General features: G+C 41.1%; 1 protein-coding gene across 1 annotated transcript in view; it reads right to left on the bottom strand.

Moving 5' to 3' along the window:
* Positions 1-24087, bottom strand: part of DNAH11 (dynein axonemal heavy chain 11) — a 708797-nt gene that overhangs the window by 398868 nt on the left and 285842 nt on the right. The window contains exons 35-39 of the mRNA XM_030201723.1: positions 21638-21730; positions 11973-12167; positions 10279-10356; positions 9479-9611; positions 2864-2991 (exon numbers count right to left, since the gene is read on the bottom strand). Of these exons, the coding sequence (XP_030057583.1) occupies positions 2864-2991; positions 9479-9611; positions 10279-10356; positions 11973-12167; positions 21638-21730 (627 nt within the window). The remainder of the gene's footprint in view (positions 1-2863; positions 2992-9478; positions 9612-10278; positions 10357-11972; positions 12168-21637; positions 21731-24087) is intronic.

Below are 24087 nucleotides of genomic sequence, written 5' to 3'. Positions count from 1 at the left end.
CTGGCAGTGAAGGATGTTTATATTGCTGCTCCTGAGGTGACTCCAAAATTTATATACATTTTATGGTGAGTTGTAAGAGGAAAACATTCTAGTTCTTCCTGTTCTGCAGTTCTGTCAGATTCCTAGTGCAAGTGTATTTCTGATACAGTGATGTTATAATGTTTATTTTTCAGTGATAAACTGAGCTACTTTATTGTGTTTTTTGTATCCTGAGGTGTTGAAGTCAGCCTATCTCATCCAATTCTGAGATAGGAAAATTATTTATATTGTTGTAGACTGGGTGGGACTAAGTACAGCCTGGGGTAATTGTAGGAGCCTGGGGTAATTTGATATCATATTGGCTGGTATGAAAAATAAAATCCCCCATGCTGGCACTTTCCTTCAATTTGCCCCTGATTATGAGCCTTGGAATGACCTTCTACGGCCAGTCTCTAGCCTCTTAAGGTGATCCTGTAAGGGAGCGTTATCAAGAGAGACTGGCAACTTCCTATACACTCTCTCACAATCTGATACAATGATGAATTATTTATCTCCTAATTATTTTCTTGTTATAAACACTGATAAATTCATAAGAAAAATAAACCTTAAACAAGAAATAAATGAAGTTTCCTAACCAAACATACATAGAAACATGACGGCAGAAAAAGGCCATATGACCCATCCAGTCTGCCCATCCTCTGTAACCCCTAATTCTTCCTGTTCCTAAGCGATCCCACATGCTTATCCCATGCCTTTTAAAATTCTGGAACAGTCCTCGACTCCACAACCTCCACCGGGAGGCCATTCCACGCCTTCACCTCCCTTTCTGTGAAATAGTACTTCCTTAGATTACTCCTAAGCCTATTCCCTCTTAACTTTGTCATATGCCCCCTCATTTCAGAGCTCTCCTTCATTTGAAAAAGGCTCTCTTCCTGTACATAAATGCCCTTGCGATATTTAAATGTTTCTATCATGTCTCCTCTCTTCCAGCGTATACATGTTGAGGTTAATAAGCCTGTCCCTATAATATTTGCGTTCAAGACCGCTTACTAATTTCGTAGCCGCCCTCTGGACCGACTCCATCCTGTTTATATCTTTCCGTAGGTGCAGTCTCCAGAACTGCACGCCGTACTCCAAATGGGGCCTCACTAGAGACTTCTACAAAGGCACTATCACCTCCTTTTTCCTGCTGGTCATGCCTCTCTTTTTGCACACTAGCATCCTTCTGGCTTTGACCGTCGCTTTTTCTACCTGTTTCGAAGCTTTAAGGTCATCAGACACAATCACCTACAAGTCCCGCTCTTCCTTCGTACACTGAAGCACTTCACCCCCTATACTGTACCGTTCCCTTGGATTCTTGCGACCCAAGTGCATGACCCTGCATTTTTTGGGATTAAACCTTAGCTGCCAAATATCGGTCCATTCCTCCAGCTTCGCTAGGTCCTTCCTCATGTCATTTACACCCTCAAGGGTGTCCACTCTATTGCAGAGTTTAGTATCATCTGCGAAGAGACAGACCTTACCAGACAGCCATTCCGCAATATCGTTCACAAAGACATTAAAAAGAGCCGGTCGTATGACCGATCCCTGCGGTATTCCACTGACGACATCCTTTTCTTCAGAGCAAGCTACATTTACCACTACCATTCAACCAATTTTCAACCCAATCAGTTACTCTAGCTCCTATATCGAGGGCACTCAATATATTTATCAGTCGCCTTTGCGGAACCGTGTAAAAGGCTTTGCTGAAATCCAAGTAAACCACATCAAGTGCCCCTCCCACATCCAACTGTTTGGTCACCCAGTCTAAGAAGACAGTCAGATTCGTCTGACACGACCTTCCACTAGTGAAGCCATGCTGCCTCGGGTCCCACATTCCATTTACTTCAAGAAATCTCACAATCCTCCTCTTTAGAAGCGTTTCCATTAGCTTACTCACCACCGAGGTCACTCTTGTGCAAAGGAACCACATCCGCCCTTTTCCAGTCCACCGGTACCACTCCAGTTTCTAAGGAAGCATCGAAGTGGTGCATCAGCGGAGCCGACAGAACTTTTCCGAGTTCCTTAAGCACCCTCGGGTGTATCCCATCAGGCCTCATTGCTTAATCTACTTTTAGTTTGGCAAGCTCCTCACGAACACAGTCATTCGTAAATGGGTCTTGGTCTACCATACATCCATCCCCTTTAGCGTTTGTTTTCTGCAGCCCTACCTCCGGTCTTTCATTCGTGAACACAGAGCTAAAATATTTGTTATGCAGTTCAGCTTTATCCTTATCTTCCACATATTTCTCTCCCTCAGCTTTGAGCCTCACAATGCTATTATGGCACTTCCTCTTGCCACATATCTGAAAAAGGTCTTATCCCCCAATTTTACCGTATTAGCTATCTTTTCCTCCATTTAACGCTTTGCATTCCTGATAGCTTTTCCAGCTTCTCTTCGCTTATAATTCAGGTATTCTCTCCTGTCTTCATCTTTCTGAGTCGTCTTATAACGTGCGAAGGCTAACCTCCTTACCTTTATCTTTTCAGCTACTACATTCGAGTACCAGAGATGCCTTTTTTTCCTCTTACTTTTATGTAATTTTCTAACATAAAGGTTAGTTGCCTTCAATATAACTCCTTTCAGTCTTGTCCATTGCTATTCTACATCCTTCAGCTGTTCCCATCCCACTAACTGTTCCTTGAGAAATTCCCCCAACCAGGTCACACTATGGCTAATAAAAGGGTCCTTTTACTAAGCTGCAGTAAAAAGTGGCCTTAGTGTACCCTTATACCTGAGCATGTCCTGTGGGAAGTATGCGCTAGTGTATACCACAGCTTGGGAAAAGGGTTTTAAAGAGTGATAAAGAGATACAATTGAAGGGTGTGCTTCTTGGTTTCTCACCTTGTTGTCATCCATTACAGTATTAAGTGACTCAATCCACATAGGATCTATATCACCATCGAGGACAATCCATTTTGGTCCATCGTGAGTTATATTAGTTTGCTCTCTTAGAAGACTTGAAAAAAGACCTGTGAATGCAGGATACGATGGAAAACAATGAGCTTAGACAAGGAGTCAATGAAAATAAACAGACTTGCAATATTAATAATTACACCCCAGGAAATTACACAATTACACACATGCATAATTTTGCACATAATTAACGAACCCATGCTTAACTGTGAAAAACTGCATAATGCAGAGTACAGCTAGGGAGCCAAAGTTTGGAAAGTTCCATGGAGCACAGTATTATAGTCAGAAGAAACAGGATCAGGAGAAGCAGTACTTGCTTGCATGTAAAGATCCGTGGAGCAGAGAAGAAAATCAGCTGGTCTAATATATGTGCAGTATGTGCTGCAAGGGAGTGCCAGATGGAGTAGGAGAAGAGTGAAGATGGTTGACGTTGAGGGAGGGTATTAGGAGAAAATGGGAGTCTGATGGGAAAAGGGTACTTAATGAAAGTGAAGGGATTCCTTGTTGAGAAAAAAGGAATTGGGTGGGGAAGGGAGAGTGGTGGGAAGAGGAGTGCCTGAACTGGAAGGGAGCAGTGAGCCTTGTGGGGAAGGGGGACATAATTTATTTATTTATTGCACTTGTATCCCACATTTTCCCACCTATTTGCAGGCTCAATGTGGCTTACAGAGAGAGGTCTGTTATGGTATTGCCATAACAGGATGTCAGATACAATTGTTGATGCAAAGATTTAAGGATGGAAAGAAGTATTAATAAAATAAGTATAGAAAGATGATTTTCGGATTAGAGTGAATTGGTGAGGTGGTATAGTTAAGCTATGGGGTCTCTTTGTAGGCCTTATTGAAGAGGTACACTTGAATTGAAACATTTGTTGGAGCAGGGGAGCATGGAAAGAAGGTGGGCTCCCCAAATGAGAAAGGGGCACCATACTGGGGAGAGTTTCTGATTGAACTTCTGAGAAGGATTGAAAAGGGTGTCTTGAGGAGAGCAGCCTCAGGGGACAGCAGCAGATAAAGTTCTTAGGGTAGCAGGATAGTGGAAGGTGAGAAGGAGTCATATAAGATGGTGGCAGTGGAGAGAGGGTGGTTGATTAGACACTGGTTACATAAAAATGAATACTTTCACTTGGTGCTGAGGTGCACCAGACTGATTTTGTGTGTACATGAAGTCCTTTACACACAAACATAACCAATCATTTACAAACACCACACAGGAACGCAAACTATACACTTGCAGATATCCTATCCAGAGCTAACAGCCAATAGGGAAAGCTCAAAAGGAGTCAATCACAGAAACTGCAAGCTATAGGAAAAGCAGTCCTAATACAGTGCTATCTATTACACAAACAATACAATTAAATACAAATAATACTCATATCAAATATACATCACAATATACCCTGCGCTTCCATGAATATGGTGGTAGAACAAGCTCACTGGATCCTATATTAAAAAAAAACTGGGAAGAAGCAAGTAAAACAATCAAAATACTATATAGACAAAAATATTAAAAAAAAAACCCTAAATTAAAAAACATCTCATCTGAAACAGTAATTGGCTCCAATTCATAGGAAAAGCACAACTAAATAGCCAAGTGCACCTCTGTGTGCAAAGAAGGCAGTCAAATGGCCAAAGTTGTCAAGTTTAGAAACAGATTTTTGCTTTTTCGGAAGATGTTCAAGACCCTAAAATCTAACATGGCACAAGTACTCCTGTTTTTTGGAGAACAAGAAATGCTTGAAATCTTCCCTATGATAGAACCTTTTCAAAACTATGTTATGTCTTCACTTTATACCTAAGATCTAAACACTAAAGCCAAACTCCATTACCTATATAAGAAGGTCTCAGTGTTGTCTCAAAGGCTTTTTGGGTCACCCTGACCATATATTTTCCATATTGCTTTTCTAAATCTACTAGTTGAATCAGACCTCCACATTTCTCTTGAGGGTGAAACTGTGACAAGCTTTCTGCACTTACAGAATGGAATGCTTATTTTAGAAAATTTCAGTTCCATTAATTAAAGCACACCATGAAAAATCGGTAAGAAGTCATACGTCGACTAAACATGGTAATCTGGCAAATCTTTGTGACAGGATCCCTGAATCAAGGTGTCTGATAAATAGACCTTACCCATCATAGGACATGGACTTTGGAATCCAAGAGTGGTTTGGATCAAAACAAAGGGCAAAGTCTGAGGATTTTTCCCCAGGAGTATTACAGAGTAACTCTCTTTGATCTCTTTGTCTTCTTGAAAGCGGATTTGACAATAACCAATTAATGTGGAACCTGTGACATTTTGATAATGTAGCTTTCTGGACAAAATACATTATATCTGCTTTCTTATTTACAGTGAGAGCAGGGGTCTCCAAATATTGTTACATGCACCTCTTTAGACCCTTAGGACTACTGCTTTAAACCTGAGTATAAACCAGTCGAGCAAACTGAGTAAACACAAGTCTACCAGTCAGAACTCCTAGAAGGTCTCCAATAATGGGGGAGAACTAGATTCCACTGCAGTGTGATGAAACAATGAATCTTCCTCCCTGATACAGCTGGTGCAGTCTGTATCACTACCAATCCCTTGTGGGGCATCAATACTGATGCAATGCTGCCTTGTGCCCTGAAAGACTAAGAACTAGTTGAATCTCCAGTTGCATCACTTTCAGTCTACCCGATCTTCAGAATAAGACAGACATCAACTGCTTCCTGAATTCTTCTGTTTAGTTTCTCCTCACAACTTGCTGATGCAAAAACTGCCCAGGCTTCGGAAGAGAGGTGATATTTATTTATGCATTTATATACTGCCTAGACCTAAGCACGTTACAATTTTATTTTTCAGGTACTGGTACAGTCCCTAGTATCTTTTTGGCTCTGAGATATATTGGTTGCTGTGGTACAAACCTCTAGGACAGTGAGCATCCTTCCCTAAAAAAAGCTTAGGAGGGTGAATAGCATTCATCAGTAACTTCCTGTTCGCAGTCTTCTGCCTTAATGGGGGCCAATGATGTTTTTTCTTGACTATTCACCCAATGTCAGTGCAGATACAATAGAATCCTTCAGTTTCATCTGGCAAGACCAAGGTGTGATTCCACTCCTATGCTTTCTACTGGTGCTTCACCCTTAAGATGAGTGATGCTCCTCTGATATTGATACACCACCGGCATCTGGCACATGTTCTAGGACCTTTCAAACTGAACCTCTAAAGCCAATGCAAACAGGTTGGACTTTCAATATTGGTCACAGAATTGCACCAAGCATTCTTTCTGGAGCTTCAAACTCATAGAAGGTATCTTCTTACAGTGCCACAACCTTGGGTATCTTGATTAAATACTAGGTATTAAAGACTGTAGTTTTATGGGTCAGTTACCAACATTGTTCAACTGCATCAAGCACAGGTCTTGAAGTTTTTGGCATCCTCAAAAAATAGCTAAAATGTAATCAAATGATTTAATAATAAAAAAAACCCTCAAAATTACTACCTGCAGCACCTGAATGATGCAGGTGATGGAAAAAAGAAAAAACACTTTAAAAAGCTGGTAAAAAAACATGCCTAACTATAGAAGATACCAAGGATTGGAGAAGCTAAGCCTGCTGACCTGGAAGCAGCCACAAGAAAAATCACCTTCACAGACAAAACTTATTAATTTCACAGGCTGCTGCTGCACAAGAAGAACAAAAGTTATCCACTGGGAACTGTAGACAAAGTGCAGCCCCCTATGGAATGTGGATAGCACACAGACAACCCACATATTCTTAGCAGGGTATATGGAAAACTCTGAAAAGTTTTCCAAGAAGTATACAATGTAGGGTTTTGTCAGTAACATTACACATATGTGTGGACTTCGATATCCTGCTTTTCTTTGGAGAACAAGATTTAAAAGAAAAATTCTAACCAGTAAAATGGGCTGAAATAGATTATCTGAATAAATAATATCACAGATAGACACAACACAAGTCAGGAGGATGGAGGTTCAAGTGCTACATTACCATCCATATTATACTGTTGTTTTTGGAAGTCATCAGAAACCTACATCAATTTTTTACTTTCAAATACTGTTAAAATTTATGGAGTATCCCCCAGATTCTATATAGCACACCTAAAGATCTACACCAAAATTGGCGCATTCTTTACTAATAAGCATAACTTAACAAGGTAATGAGCGCTGATAACAGCACTTAAGTAATAATGAGCACTAATTGGCACAGATTAGAATTTATGTGCATAACTCGCTAAGCATATTCTGTAATGAAGTTCGCTGAACTTCTAATGCGTGCAGGCAAAAAGGTGCATGGCTATGGGCATTTTGTGGGTGTTCTGAAATTTAAACATGTTGTTATAGAATATGGTCCAGTGCACGTCAGTCTAAGTGCCAGGATTGAAGCCATGTTTTCACTGGTGTAAATGGATGTGTGTAGTTTTAGGCGCTGAGATAACAACTAAGATTATTCTTGCCTACATCTAGGCACTGATTAAAGAATACACTTAGTCAGCACTGATTTCAGCACCGATTTTTTTAGGATGTCACATATATAATCTCCCCTTATAGGTGGTAGTGGTCAGTGTTTTTCTGACTGCCACTGGCATTGCCCATGGATACTCAATACTAGGCTATGTTTGGGCACCTGTACTGAACATCTGAGCACAGACGGCTGCCTAATACTTATACAGTTAAGTGCACTATTCAGCACTTAATCACATAAGGTGAATCGCATGGGACTGTGTTTTATGCAGTCATCTTATATTATTAAGATCTGAATATTGGCACTTAATCTCACATGTGCGCATGCCTCTCACTGATTGGATGAACACAGGATGAACCTACTGGATGGGTCTCCTGCCTGAAGGAAAGTGTCAGTGAGAAATAGGATGAATATCATGTAATTGTAAGTAGACTTGGTTACGAGTGTGTAACTAATAAAATTATAGAAAGATAGCATATATGAGATTAATACCATGCTGTATTTTCAGTTACAGTTATTGAGGAAAAATTATACAGTGGATGAATCGTATGGGTATGTCACTATTTTTAGCAATTTATGAACAGCTCCTGAGGATGCCAACGGCGAAACACAGCAGTTTAGAGCTGCAAGAATTCTTTTATACACAGATTGTTGAAATGAAAAGAAAATTGTAGATACCACTTATAATTTGATTATCCAGTCAGTGTATTTGGCTGAACAAGAACTACTGTGGAGTAAACTGATATGGTACTACGGGACTAATAATATTACTCTTTGATCATAAGGACTTTTGAACACCTGACATTGGTTAATACTATTATGACTAAGACATAGATTATGTCTGAATGAATCAGTTGAACATTTGAAATAACTATATATTAATTGATGTATTAATCATTGTGTTATGGAGAATAATTAATATGTGAATCAGATAAACCTGTGGGGGAAAGAACTCATATGAACTAGTTAGAAATGTTATAGTAAATAAAAGTAATATCTGATAAAATTATATACCTATTCCTATTTTGATTTTATTCTATATAGCTTTGGAGGAATCGTACAGAATAATTGCCCCTTTTCTCAGTTAATTTCTGTATAGATACAAATCAAGGTCAGGTATACGTATAAAGTAGCACAGATGAGTTTATCTTGTTGGGCAGACTGGATGGACCGTGCAGGTCTTTTTCTGCTGTCATCTACTATGTTACTATATGTTACTATGTTCCCTTCCATCTCCTCTGCCCCTACTCACGCCTTCATTTTTCTCCCTCTCCTCCACACCAGACCAGCATCTACTCCCTCACTCCACCTGCATCAGGTATCTGCCCATACCTGCCCCCCTGGTCTACCTCAGGGTCATTGCTGGTGGTGATTTCTATAGGCAACTTGGACTGGTCCTGCAGGCTTCCCTCTACCTCGTCCCTGACAGTGAAGAAACAGGAAGTGACATCATCAAGGGTGGGATGCAATAGAACAAAGCATGCAAGGCTGCCGCAAGTTGCCTATAGGAATTACCACCAGCAATGGCTCTGAGGTAGACCGGGGAGTGGGAGGGAGGGGGTTCAGAGACAGACGGGCAGATGCTGGGCTGCGTGCAGGGGGAGAGAGAGAGGGGAGTGAGGCACCGCCACTAGACTGGATGGGTCTGAGGCAAGAATAGGTGGGCCTGTACCCATAGCTATGCCACTGTAATGTACTGTCTGAAAAATCTCACTCTTTGGCATTCAAACTCACAATATCACTCTTTGGGATGGTTCACCCTTGGCATCTCTGTAGCTGGTTTCGGCTTAGGCACTAACTGTGGATATTTCAGCGGCAGTAACTGGTGTTAAGTGGCACTGAATATCTGTGATTAGCCCCAGACAAATGATTTAAACAGCCACCCTGGCCATTTAAGTCGTTCTGAATAGCAACCTCTATGTAATTTAATATATGACTGGTATTATCCTGAATTGAACAGCAACTGCTGGAAGCTTTTTGTTCACACAGTAAATTTGTGTACGTGTTTGTATGACGAAGGGCAGCATGAAAGACTAATGTGAGAAAATATACAGTTGTGAGAAAACTAACACAATGTACTTGCCATCTTTCCATTCCCTAGTAGCATGGTGTATGAAGCCAAACAGTTCATTGGTAGTAACTGCTTTTGGATTGAGATCATTCCAGACAGGTTTTTGTTTCATGTTTATATAAGTTCTGTTCAGAGTCCTGAGAACCTGTGAGACATGAAGAGAAAATAATAACCAATAAAAAGATTTTTTTTTTAAATCGAGAAAGAGAATCTGCTATGCAATCTATGTAAAGGACAAACAGAAGAAAATAAGGATCTGCTAATCTAGAAAGCTTAGAGATAAAAGTTGAGATAATGTTGTTTTTTTTTAAAAGACCACATACACTTTCTACTACATAGGTAGAAAAGTTGATTTTAGAAAAAGAAATAGAAAGTGTGAGCACATGCACTTTGAAAATTAGATCTTAGAGCTGGCCTGATGGCTCAGTGGCAGTGCTATTCATTGCCACGTGGAAGGTTCCTGCATCAATCTCAAAGTTAAGTCTTCTACTCCATGGCAGCATTCACAGCCCTTGGTGAAGAAGAGAGTCACCTAGGGACTGGGTACAGGACCTATGATTCAAAGGTTCTGGAAGTCACCATGCTGCATGGTTCCCTGCTATGACCGGACTAAATATGGGGAGGGATTCTAAAAAGGGAAAAATTAATGAATAGTTACAAATGAGGGATCAAGGCATTAGCATCTCAGTGCTGGTTCAGATCTGAACTGGAGACCCAAAAGAACAGAAAAAAGTACCAGTATGAAGGAAAAGAAAAAGGTTTTTCACTGGGAAAAGAGCATTTAAAAAATTAGAAGAGCCTGCTCCACATACCTTACTCTTTCCTGTTCCTGCATTTCCAACCACAAAAACAGAATGTCGCACTGCCAGAAGCTCGTCCAGCTGAACCACCTGCCCAGTTAGAGTATAATATTCATATCTGACCCTCAATATCCATGCACAATCTTTTACTAGAACACACTCTTAAACAATAAGGCTCAATAACAAACAATACTATTTTATATGAAGAGCTTCCATTCTTAACCGATTGCAAGTTGTAAGTTTGTAAGTGCTGTTTATTTTCTAGCTAATTTAGGGTTCTTAGACAGGGCAAATATTGGTGTTATGCTGCAGGTACTATTGCTTGTTATCTTTTCCAGTGGAATCAAATATGTACATTTGAGTCACTGAGGAATTGTCAGCACTGGAAAGGCAAAAAAAATGAGTGCAAGATAACAAGATAAAGGGGTGCACTAACAGATTTAGTGTGCACTAATCATTAGCACACGCTAAATGATAAGATGCCCAGAGGAATATAATGGATGTCTTATCATTTAGCACACGCTAATCATTAGTGCACCTTTGTAAAAGGACCCCAAAGCCTGGGAGCGCTAAGAGAGAAATTGAGGAAAAATTGTCCCCCCTGTTTACTAAGGCCATACCTATTTATTATTTTTGTCTCAGTGGTGTTTTATCAGAGTTATTGATTAAAACCTAAAATCAGAAGCTGTATTTAAATAACAGAATCAGGAAAATTACTTGTTAAGTGTAGAACATTTTTGGCATTTGATGTATTATTTTTAAAGAATACTTATTGAAGTTTTATTAATAAAACAATGAAATATTTCAGCAAAACAATTAATCTATATATCAAAACATAGCATTACTACTTCCTCCCACCATTCCCAACATCATACTGGAGATGAAGTTCACATTAAATAATAAATAGAATAAAAATAATACAATTAATTCACATAATGCAAAATAAATCTTATTATACTCAGTCAGAAAACTTTATCCAGAAGAAAGGTATTCTCAGTTAGGGAGAAAAGGAATGCCAGACTCTTTCTAAAAAAATGTTTTTCATATTAGTGCTGGGTTATCATATTTGTATTCCATTGTTCAGGTTAGCTCTTCCAATGCAGAAGCATTCCATAGCAACTGTAAGTAAGATTTTTCTGGGGGGGGGGAGGGGGAAGCTACATTAAGTATTATCCAGTGAGTACTATCCTCCTACCAAAATGTAGGGAGTGTGGTAAATCTTCCCACTCAGCAGTGCATCCAATATGTAATGTTTGTGTCACTGGGGGAACCGGTTTCTGGTGTTTATCCAAAGAACACCTACATTTTCTGGCATTCAGGGTGTTTTGTAGGTGTTCCACGGTTAAACCTAAAATTAAAGCCCTAATTAGATTCAATCACTGTTAGCATTACAAAACTGTTGCTCTGTTTTGCATAAATATTTAAAATGAAGCTGAAACTTTTTGAACACAAAAATTAATTATTTTTCTCATTTCTTTGTCTCTGCCTGGACATATATCACTTGTGGTGATCAATGAATGTGGTCACTTTAAAATGCAGTTTGTTACTGTGGCCAGCAGCCACTGTAGTATAGACAGATTAAAAGCATATGAGCACTATAATGTAATTTAACCTTCAAGCCTACTGTAAATTCAGTACAACTGCAGTGAATGAAACTCTTCAAGGGGAGGGGGGGTAGGTAATGAAAATGTTCTTTATTTTCTTACTTTGAGGATAAAACTCTCTTCAGGCTGCAACTGCAGCTCCAGGGTGGACTCTCTGACCAGCTGTTCAAACTGCAGGTCTCTCTTCCTAGGAACATCCAAAGCTGGAAAGAGGTCAGTGATCAGGCCCATGAAAATGGGGAGATCATCTGTTACTACCTTAGGTAGGTTGAAGTCTCTTAGGGCTCGCATCAGTACCTAAAACAGAACTTTATCTTAAAAATTCATGTCTACAAGGACTTCAAGGCAGTTGATGTTTTACTTTCTGGTTTCACCAATACCTGAAAATAAAGATTAACAGCAGAATGATACATTGAATCCAATAGATCTGTGACTAGGTTTAAATTCAGTTCATTGTATAATGAGCTAAGGGTGCTGTCTGAATATTCAAGTAAAGTGTAGGGTACATTGTAATATCAATGTTTGTTCTGAAAACTATTTTAAGATATGGAGCAGAAGCATACAGATTAGATATATCTGGGTATCCTTCCAATTATTATGTTCATTAAAATATATTTGTTCAGATAAATAAAAGAATCAGAAAACAGTAAGAAAAGACAGAACTAGAGAACAGAGAAGCATAAATGATTGTGAAATAATGAAAAAAATCATTGTCAAAGAACACCCTACTTGAAGTACTTGCATAGATGAGTAGATAAGTAGAACCTTATCAATTTCATGGCTGTAACAATATGATATGAAATGTAAAATCCAGTCTGCACTGTGAAATCTGGGCATAGAGCTGTCATAGTCACAGAGACACGTAAAGATAGGTATGGGAGGCCACCAAGCAATGCACACACTTTATAAGCACTTTCCCCTATTCATTCCAACAATCCTTTCCCCTGCCACTTGGGTTCACACGTCAGAGTCCTCAACCTTTACTACTGTTGTTGTTTAACGAGGCTTCACCCTTCTTGTTCCACCTAGGACTGGTAATAAAGGAGTTTCCCAAAGCTGACAGTAGAGAGGTGTGGTCGCCGTGTTAGTCCACTCTTAAAGGTTATCAATAGAAATCAAACAAAATAAACATTTTCCATGTTTGATTTTGTTTGATTTCTATTGATAACCAAAGCTGACAAAAACAGCTGCTGATCACAATGATACCAGACTGCCAAGGAGAACTTGTAGATACACTGTTGCTACAAGGGCATGCAACCTGAAGGATGGTAAGGTCTTTTTCTTGCATTGCTGCTACTGAGGTTAGATCTATTGGAGCCACTCCCAGCCTTGTAAATTAATGCTTTCTCTTAGCAGGGAAGCAAACAAAGACAGGCATGGGAGGCTGGCATGAAGTGCATATGCCTTGCAAGCTCCAGACTCTGGATATTCTGGTGGATTTATAACACCTGCAGCCCTTTTCTGAAGCTGAGGATGACTGGGGTACAGAGGAGCAGCATCTGAGCCACAAAAGTTGATGTCAGATACTGGACTGAAGTGACAAAATAACAGGGAGAGATAAGTACATGTCAAGGGAAGTTAGTACTGGGGCTTGCTGTTCTGAGTGATATCTCTGTGAAATGTAATATTGAGATAGTTTAAACTATGAACTTAAAATTTTTATACTGCAATGTCTGTGAAATTTATACTGTTAATTAAATATGGTCTAATAGATAAGGCTAGATGTGTACACTCTAGAACAGGGGTGTCAAAATACAAACCAGGAGAGCTGCAAACCAGTCAAGTTCTGAGGATACCCCTAATTAATATGCATGGATATATTTCCATACAATGGAGGCTTTGTATGCAAATATATCATACATATTCAAAATATATCTCATGCATAATTATTCCCTAAAGTGCCTGTGATCATAAGACTCTATCCCACCTACTACTACTACTATTTAATATTTCTAAAGCGCTACCAGGGTTACACAGTGCTGTACAATCTAACAAAGAAGGACAGTCACTGCTCAAAGGAGCTTACAATCTAAAGGACAAAAAAGTGCAGTCAATCAAATTGGGGGCAGTCTAGATTTCCTGGATAAAGGTACAATGGATAGGTGCCGAAAGCGACATTGAAGAGGTGGGCTTTGAGCAAGGATTTGAAGATGGGCAGGGAGGGGGCTTGGCGTATAGGCTCAGGGAGTTTATTCCAAGCATAGGTTGAGGCGAGGCAGAAAGGGCGGAGCCTGGAGTTGGCGGTGGTGGAGAAGGGTACTGAGAGGAGGGATTTGTCCTGTGAGCGGAGGTTACGGGTAGGACCGTAAGGCGAGATGAGGGTAGAGAGGTAATGAGGGGCTGCAGATTGAGTGCATTTGTAGGTTGGTAGGAGAAGCTTGAACTGTATGCAGTACTGATCGGAAGCCTCCTGGCCGCTCCATTGTCTCCAGTCAGGGTTCACTTTTTGAGAAGTTCTTAGATTTTCACTTGCACCCTTGTTTGTCTCACATCGTTTCATATGTGAAGGATTCTGGACACTTGTTACATCTTTTAGATCAAGTAGTGATTGATAATTCACAGGAAGTCACATTAGTAACTTTGGATGTTGTTGCATTATACACTAACATTCCCCAAAGGGAGGCTGTTAAGATGGTGGATCACTTGGATTAGACTACTAGCTGTGGTAACAGTAACAAAACTGTGACTGGAAGCATTGCAGATTGCAATGGTAAAAGCGGGTAAGGGAGTGTTAAATGATAAAAGAAATGATTATGTGCTTCTGTACTGGCCTTCGTATAGAAACCTATATTTTCAACTGTATGGAGAACCAGAAAGAGGACAAACATGGGGAAAGACAAGTCAGCTTGCACAGAGCAAGGATGCAGCTGGATCAAGCTCTTGAAAGAGATGTCGTAAATCAACATGAAAAAGAGAGCAAAGCTTTGGTCTATTCTTTGGCACATGTGGGTCCCAGAGACTCCAAGCTACCCAGTTTGGGGATGGATATTTTGGGACAGTCCTGAATTTCTGACCTCCCCATACTCGTGCATTATGGGACTTGAACCACTGATTTAAATGGGCATATCAGGCACTACAAATCCCACACTGCTTTGGGATGTTAAGTTCAAAATCAGGACTGGATACAAAGTCACCAGCCTGGAACTGAGTAACCTGGCATCTCTGCAGATCTACTGGGGCAGTCTATGAGATCTAATGGTCTTGCTATCTGTTACACGTGACGTTAGCAAATCCAATAGGGAATTATGCATCCATCTCAATGTAAAAGCTAACTTAAAAGAGACGAACTGAAGCACATGTCTATTAACACTGTTTATTGCAGTCATACCTTTGCTGAGTTTCAATCCTGAGTTTCAATTACCCAAGTATAACCACACTGAATGGACAGCAAAAGAGGGGGTGATATATCTTCCTCCCCTTTAAGAGAAGAACAATGATGTATATTTAGGTTGAAAATACTTACTCAGGCTCAATGGTGTGCAGGTAATTTTTAACAACAGACTCTCTCCTCGCTCCAACTCTGCACCCCACCCCCCAAAATTGCAGAGCTGGAGTGGAGGAGTGGCCTAGTGGTTAGGGTGGTGGACTTTGGTCCTGGGGAACTGAGGAACTGAGTTCGAGTCCCACTTCAGGCACAGGCAGCTCCTTGTGACTCTGGGCAAGTCACTTAAGCCTCCATTGCCCCATGTAAGCCGCATTGAGCCTGCCATGAGTGGGAAAGCACGGGGTACAAATGTAACAAAAATACAAAAAAAATACCCGGGGAGAGAGCCTGGGGGGGGGGGGGGGGAGGGGGGCAATGCATTATCCTCTATGGGAAATTTTTTTTTAATGCTCCCAGGTTCAAATCTAATTCATATTTAATGTGGGATACAAAAATGCCATAAATAAGTAAATAAATAGAAACTCTGAACGTTGAGCACCTGATTCCCATAACATGATGTCTGTTTTAGAAGCCCTTTACCAGGAGAAAAATAAATCTCTGCACCAATAACAGGGTTAGGTGTCCTTATAACCAGCCCCTCCAAATGATACACTGATTATGATTTATAACAAATTACTACCCTACCTATAAAAAGTTATACCCTTATTATACTTCCTCTGTGTACATCCCTAAGCACAAGTCGGCGGCATTTTAAAAAATTTAACTTTTTTATGTTTGTTTTTTTAACAGTCCCCACCGCACCACCATATTACAGACTTCCTCCCCGTGCCCCTGAGCCGAAGGGTCCCACTCCCAGCGCATTCCTGAAGGCAGCGTCCCTGGTGGTCTAGTGGATTCTTCGGGGCAGGAAAGATCCCCAGTCTTTCCTGCCCGCTGCCAACGCTTGCCTCCTGCAGCCACATCTTCTTTAAACCACCAGGGACGCTGCCTTCAGGTATGCACTGGGAGTCTGTGTCTCTGCAGCTCAAGTGAGGGGGAGGAGGGGCAAGCCAGCTCGCCCTCCCAGAACAACCAGCTCGCAAGATGCCAAAAACTTTAACAACCGGCTCTTGTGAACTGGTGCGAACCTGCTCCAGCACACCACTGCTTGGGCTGTACCGAATGTTTGTATTCGATTCGATTTGGCCCCGAATACATTTTTCGTATTTGGCCAAATAGTGATTTAAATTCGAATACGCAAAATTCGGGTCTCTACTGAGCTAAATCCTACTAAATAAACACTTGATCTCTGATTTCACGTTGCTTCTTTTATTATTTGTTTTTGTTAAAGCTCAATGTACATTATTTGTATTCAACTGAATAATATTTTTCATTAGTCGTATTTGGCCGAATAGTAAAATATGCTATTTGGTACAGCTCTAATGACCTCTTGTGGGTTAAATGCACACTTTGACTTCTCTGTCTCTCTGAAACTATCTACTTTATATTTCTGCTATTTACACTCATTGGTTCATTTATAATATTTATTTGGTACAATAGGTTAACTAGTTCAGATTTAGTATATTAAATTGAGTGCAGCCTACCCCCAGTAACTTTATGACTCATAACCATGCCACTGTGTACGCAAATCACATGATTTTAGACATTTTAAAAATACTGGCAGTTGCAGCATGGCATTTATTCATTTTTCTATCACTCTAGACTAAAATGACTGGAGCAGCTGGTTCATGAATGTTATTTTATGAATTTGCAACCCCATAGTTCTTCATACTATTATTTCACTGTCAGTAGCCTAAGTAGAAAGATTGACTGCATTTTTACTATTTAATTATGTTTTAACTTAAGCATTTTCTCTTGTTTTAAACTGTTATGATACCTTTGTGAAATTGTTTTGATTATGCGGTCTTGAAATGCTTGCTATTTTTGGCTGCAAATTGCCTTGAGTTTATGGGTTAAGCTATAAATACATTTGATTACATAAATAAAATGTATGAAGCGGTGCACCACATACCAGTGTCATCACTAATTAGGGCTGCAGTGTGCCATCTTGGCTATTTCAGTGCTGGATGAATTTATTATCCAGCATTAAAATAATGCAGCATTGAACAATCAGTTGGAACCACAAATTAGCATGCCATGGTGGAAGTTCTAGCTTATGATAAATTAACACCTCAGGGCTATACGAAAAATGTGTTTGAAGTATTCCTAGGGTTTCTGAGGCTGAATAAGGAATGATATTTTGCACCTCGCATACCAGGTGAGCTCCAAATAGCCTTGGAAAAATTAGCATTCTTTAGTCTAACTCTCCTGTGCTTTGAGTTTTCTAAACAAGTGATAAAAGCAAGGTCTCTTACTAAACCCCTGCATGCTCATTTCAAAGTGTGTGAACATTTTAATTTTAAATGTTTTACTTCCAAAGTCATTTTTTAATTCCCTTATAGTATATGGATCAGAGAGATGAATGGGGAGCAGTTCATAGCAGTTGATGACAGACTTGTTGTCTAACTTTTATCTACTAATTTTTTTTTAATTAAGAAAAAGCAGCAAATGTTATCTTGTCAGGATGCATGACTGCTAAACTTCAAAGCACAGCAATAAGTTACAAACCAAAAGCAACCAAACTGAAATGGATTAAAGGCACAGATTTAAAAAAAAGGTTCTAGGAGCAGTCACCGATAATGGGTCCTATATGATGAGCCTACAACCAGTGTATTTGGTTTCCAATTAAACAGATACAGATAAACACATAGTTCAGCCCACACCCAGCTTTTCAAAAGGAAAATAAGGAGTGGAGGAGTAGTCTAGTGGTTAGAGCACCAGGCTGACAACTAAGAAAACCTGGTTCAAATCCCACTGTTGCTTCTTGTGATCTGGGCCAATTCACTTTACCCTCTATTGCCTCGGATACAAACTAAAGGGCCTTTTTATTAAGCTGTGATAAAAGGAGCACTGCACTAGCGGCAGTAGCAGTTTTTGCCGTTCGCCGAGGCCCTTTTTACCGCAGCGGGTAAAAAGGCTGAAAAAAGAAATGCCCGCGTGGTAAGAGACTGAACTTACCACATAGACATCTGGGGGAGAGCACTTACCTCTATTCACTGAGGTGGCAGTAAGGGCTCCCGTGCTAACCCAGCAGTAACTGGGCAGTGTGCGGTGCTGCCCAATTACTGCCGGGTAACCCTCTGTGGAAATATTTTTCAAATATTTCTACTAGCACCAGAAATGCCACATGCTGGGGGTGGAATTAACCACCGGTTCTTGCGTTGGGCTGGCGGTAGTTCTGGATTGGCGTGTGGTAAGCCCACATTGAGCTTACGGCGCTTAATAAAAGGGCCCCTAAAATGGCAATTGTATAACTAGGTCCCACCACTTACACGCATCAGAGGTGCAAAGACCGCAGTTACGCACATAAGCGAACGCCTAAGTGTTACAGCGTGTAATTTGAAGGGGCCACATATGTGGGCAAAATATGATGCACTTAGGTAAGTCCATTTATGCCTGCCATTGGCCTGGAGAAACTGGTCACATCTAAATTAGGTGCACCACTTCAGGTTTATGCTAGTATTGTAGAACATCTTGGTGCACAAATGACATTATAGAATTGGTGCTCAGCTTGCAACCACCACATACCCACCCTAGACACTGTCTCAAAGTACTTGCTAGTAACCACAAAGGCTGCCGCTAGGGGTCCCAGCGAGCAGGAGCAAATGGGCATCGCTCCTGCCCGATGGACTCCACTAGGACACCAGATCATTACAAGGTAGGCCGGGGGGGGGGGGGGGGCCTACAGAAGGGAAAGGGTGGGGGGCTGATCACTATCTCTTTATTTTTGTTTTCTTTGGGGGGGGGGGGGAGCAGTAGTGGAGATCATGATCGGGGAGAGTGATGGGAGGGAATCAGAGTTGGCCAGCAAACGTTTTCTTTCACTTATGCGGGTCCCGGCTGATATTCTTCCAGGGCCATGAATGTGCACTCTCTAACATAGGTGATGTCTGATCATCTTCCTTTGCCTCAGATCTTCACCTATAGAAGGCCTGCTAGAAGCTGTAGAATTTTAGACCACAGGTATGGTGATATTGTGAGGGATTAAAAAGATATAATATTTAAACTAAATACAGACACAAAAGTCAAATAAAAGGTAGGAGTCAAGTTATATTTTACAGCAAAACTTTAGTGTACCAGGGAATTAAATTGTTCAGCATATTTTAAATGTAAGAGCATAAATAAACTTTTCTCTAATTTCTTGGAGTTTTATTTCTCTTTTCCTCTATTCTCTCTCATCCTTATCTATTTTACCCTTTTAACCTTTATTCTTTTTCAGTCTCTTTCTCGTCTGACTCTTGGTTTTGTCCTTGGCTATTTTCTAAATCTTCCATTAACCTCCGCCTTTCTCTTTTTTTTTTCCTAATCCCAGTTCCTCTCTCCAACATTCTCCTCCACACTCTCTTCAGCATCTCTCCCTATACCTATCCTTATATCCACAGACTTCTCTCTCTAGTTCCATACTTCTACAGCCTTTTCTTTCTCCTATCCATATTTCCACTGCCTTCTCTCTCAACCATCACGCCTCCACTTGGCAGTTTGCCCAGCTACACTGTCTCTGCACTTCCTGCTTTCAGAGCCACACCCTTCTGTGATTAGGTCAATCCCACTTTCTCCACTGCCCACTCTTCCTGCTGGCTCTATTATCCATTGCACTTCTGGTGCCCGTCTAATGCATTCTCTCAATGTATTCTAGGTGCCATGGCAAAATGGTACTCTGAATTTCTCCTTATTATTTTTTTTTCATATTTTCTAATAGATGATCAGATTATTTGAACATTAGAGTGTGATTGGTCCAGCATTACATCTTTATTTTAAGATGATTAGAATATTATCTTAAAATTGCAGGGTTGTTGGGGGGGAGGGCGGGGAGGGCGGGGAGGAATGGTAGGGAAAGAGGAGGGGACATTGCAAAAGGAGCAAAGGCAAGGTAAGATGTTCGCTGTTAGACTGAAATGAGTTGATGGATGATTGTAAAAATGTTAAAGACTCATGAAAGAAAAAAAAGAAAACACAAACCTCAGGAAAGGTGCTTGTGAGAGCACCACCACAATGGTAAATGGGTTCCTTTTATGAAGGTGCTGTAAGGCTATCACCTAGGTAAGAATGCGGCAAAACAGCACTACAGCCAGGCACACCGAGGCACTCAGCGGTAGTTCTGGTTTTGCAGCATGCCATTTCCCGCACTAGAAAATAATTTTTATTTTCTAGTGCAGGGTGGGGAGTAGGCGTTCCCGGCGGTAATCGGGCAGTATGGGCACATTGCCATGTGCTGCCCTATTACTACATGAGTATTGTGCGATCCCTTACTGCTTTCTAAACAGGTGGTTCAGGCAGTAATGGCCACTCACTAACGCAGAAATTAGCAAGTGGCCATTGATGGCAGAAATAGAAATTCGACCATTGAGTCGCGCTAAAAAATGGACAGAGCACATAAGAAACCCATGCGCTAAAACTACCACTGACCACTTTTTAGCATGACTTAGTAAAAGGACCCCAATGTTAAAGTGCAAACAATGAACAATACCTGGGGAAGGGTGGTGTATTAAGGCCTGAAAAGACTATCAATTAAAGCCAAAGTGGATTCAATAACAAACCCCTCTGGATTTTCCCAGTTCTATATAATTCTTGCCCATCCTCTAGCCTCACCAATTTCCCACAGAACTGCAGAGCCAGAAAGAATAGTGAGAGCTTTGGTTAAAAACTATACAAGCATTGGTTATGATATAGTATCAATATTTACATTTTATTTATAAACACCGGAACTACAATCCAAATATCTTTTATATCATCTAGAAAATAGGTAACCCAGTGGCTTTGCAGAAATGTCATTACCTGCAACAAGTTCATCTCTCAGGGTCACAAGAGTTCAAGCACCTTGCAAAGGTGATAGCCATCAATTAACCTAGGCCTTAGACTGAAAGCATCCCAGGAATGACTATTACACCATTCCAAGCAAAGACTAATTGAACTGACAAATAAAAGTAAAATGAAAACCTCCATCATTCTAACTTGGGTGCTCTATGCATCCCATTATCATGTATGTAATATCAGAAATCCTCCTTATTCCATTATATAACACCATTACATACCAGTTATCACTAATCAAGCCTGACCCTCACAGCTATGGTCCAAAACATTTATCAATCAGCCATGACACTGCTTCTAATTACAAATTCACACTGGAGATATCCTTCCAAAATTTCACATATCTTGGTAGAATGCCTTCTGACACAAGGTTCACAAAGCAAAATGATTTTTGAAGAGCTGAATAAATACAGTATATGTAACAGTCATTAGTTTCTCTGTTATTCAATTATAGTATATATATCATTGGATGTACCTGATCTTCAGGTCTGTTCTTGTCACCCCGTTTCAAAGATCCAGCTACAACTAGGACAGATTTTACTGCTCGAAGTCCCCAATCATAATGATCCTAAGATTTAAAGTGATAGTAGTGATTCGGGTTTTTGCAAATGTAAGAAAAATGTACAATAATTGCAATACTAAAAGGTAAATGCAATGGAAGCTGAAGACAAGCATCATTCTGACTTTACTGTATGTATCTTTGCAGCCATGTGTTACCAGAACATATTGGAGGCAATTTTATAAACAATTTTAGCTCATAAAATAACTTAAGGGTGCAATTGGAGTAGGAGTATTCAGGGGAGGGGTTTGAGTGGTGGGCAGTTGAAAGTTATGATTTACATGTTAACATTTATGTCTACTTCCAAGACAGCATATCATCTCAAATTCAATGTAGACACAATTTCTTCAGGATTTGCATGATTATTTAATAAAGACACATAGAGGGGCATAATCGAAAGGGATGCCCAAGTTTTGCTGAAGATGTCCTAGCAAAACGTCCCAATGGAGGGATGGGGAAACCCGTATTATCGAAACAGGATGGACATCCATCTTTTGTTTCAATAATACGGTCGTGGGAGGAGCCAGCATTCATAGTGCACTGCTCCCCCTGACATGCCAAGACACCAACCGGGTACCCTAGAGGGCACTGCACTGGACTTCAGAAATTGCTCCCAGGTACACAGCTCCCTTACCTTGTGTGCTGAGCCCCCCAAAATCCACTACCCATAACTGTACACCATTACCATAGCCCTTACGGGTGAAGGGGGGCACCTAGATATGAGTAAAGTGGGTTTGTGGTGGGTTTTGGAGGGCTCACATTTACCATCACAAGTGTAACAGGTAGGGGGGTAGAAGGGCCTGGGTCCGCCTGCCTGAAGTGCACTGCACCCACTAAAACTGCTCCAGGGACCTGCATACTGCTGATGGACCTGAATATGACATTTGAGGCTGGCATAGAGGCTGGCACAAAATATTTTTAAAGATTTTTTTGAGGGTGGGGTTAGTGACAACTGGGGGAGTAAGGGGAGGTCATCCCCGATTCTCTCCGGTGGTCATCTGGTCAGTTCGGGCACCTTTTTGTGCCTTGGTCATAAGAAAAACAGGACCAGGTAAAGTCGTCCAAGTGCTCGTCAGGGATGACCTTTTTTTTCCCCATTATGGAACTTTGGTCATCCCTGCGATGGAAAGCAGTTGGGGACGTCCAAAATCGGCTTGCAATTATACTGATTTGGGCGACCCTGTGAGAAGGACGCCCATCTTCTGATTTGTGTCGAAAGATGGGCATCCTTCTCTTTCGAAAATGAACCTGATAGGTTCTTAGGGGTGGAGAGTAGTTATTAAAGTGTGGTAAAATTTGGGCTTATGCTGTACCTCAATTTACCACAGGAGTCACAAACAGAATTCGACAAGTTAATCACTCCCACAGTATATGTATAATGCAGCTTGCGATCAACCTTGCAAATTACGCTATTCATACTACCCAGGAGCACCAAACTGCTAAGCTGGACCCTGATGCTCTCCAGCCACTTCTTAAAGTGTCCTGGCATGAGTTACCTCCCTACTCCCCAATGCCCCTTAAAGACACATCCTCCTCCCAAAGTCCTACCCATGACATATTCCCCCACAGCAGATGCTCCTCCCAAAGGTCAATCATTATATATCCCTCTCCCTCCGAAGAGCCCCCCCTTTACGCCAGGACTGCAGAATTTAAGGGAGTAGCAGCGTATCTCCGTATACACCAGAGCCTTCCCCCATTTCTCTTCTTGCTGACGGGCTTGCCCTTGCTGCCACCCCTCTACTTCCTCCCAGGCCAGGTGGAAGATTAAAAAAGCACAGGCCTGCACTAAAGTGCCGCTTTGTCTTGCCTGCCCACCCTTGCTATAGGAAGTCAGCCTTGGAAGAGGGTGAGACAAAGCAGTGCTTCAGCATACAGATGTATTTACGGAGCCTGTGCAGGGCAATTGCTTGTTTAATCTTTGGGCCAACCCAGGAGGAGGTAGGGGGATGGCTGTGGCAAGCCCAGCAGTGAGAAGGGAAGGGGGGGGGGGGGGGAGATGCTGGATGTGAGGTGGAGTTAGGGCAAGTGAGATGAGAAGTATGCCAAATTGAGTAGGGGAAATTAGAGGAGAAGAGGAGATGCTCATCAGCTGTAATAGAAATGTTCGACTATGGAGCAGGGGGAGAAGAGGGAGAGGGGGCAACACAGCTGAAGATTTGCCTAGGGTGTGTGATATGCTTAGGCCATGCTTTTGTAATGTGTGCAGTTCTGGTTACCCCCATCTCCAAAAGGAGCCAGTGGAGCCAGAAAAGGTTCAGATACTGGAGATAAACCACCTCCCCACCTCCCTTATAAAGAAAGGCTAAACAGGCTTGTGACAGAACAGTGTGCTTTAAGCCTGTAAAACTGCCGTTATTAATTCTTGA

Source organism: Microcaecilia unicolor, chromosome 1 (genome assembly GCF_901765095.1).
Source record: "Microcaecilia unicolor chromosome 1, aMicUni1.1, whole genome shotgun sequence".
Lineage (NCBI taxonomy): Eukaryota > Metazoa > Chordata > Amphibia > Gymnophiona > Siphonopidae > Microcaecilia > Microcaecilia unicolor.
The sequence above is the reverse complement of the archived record's forward strand: the minus strand, read 5'-3'. Positions and strand labels throughout refer to the sequence as shown.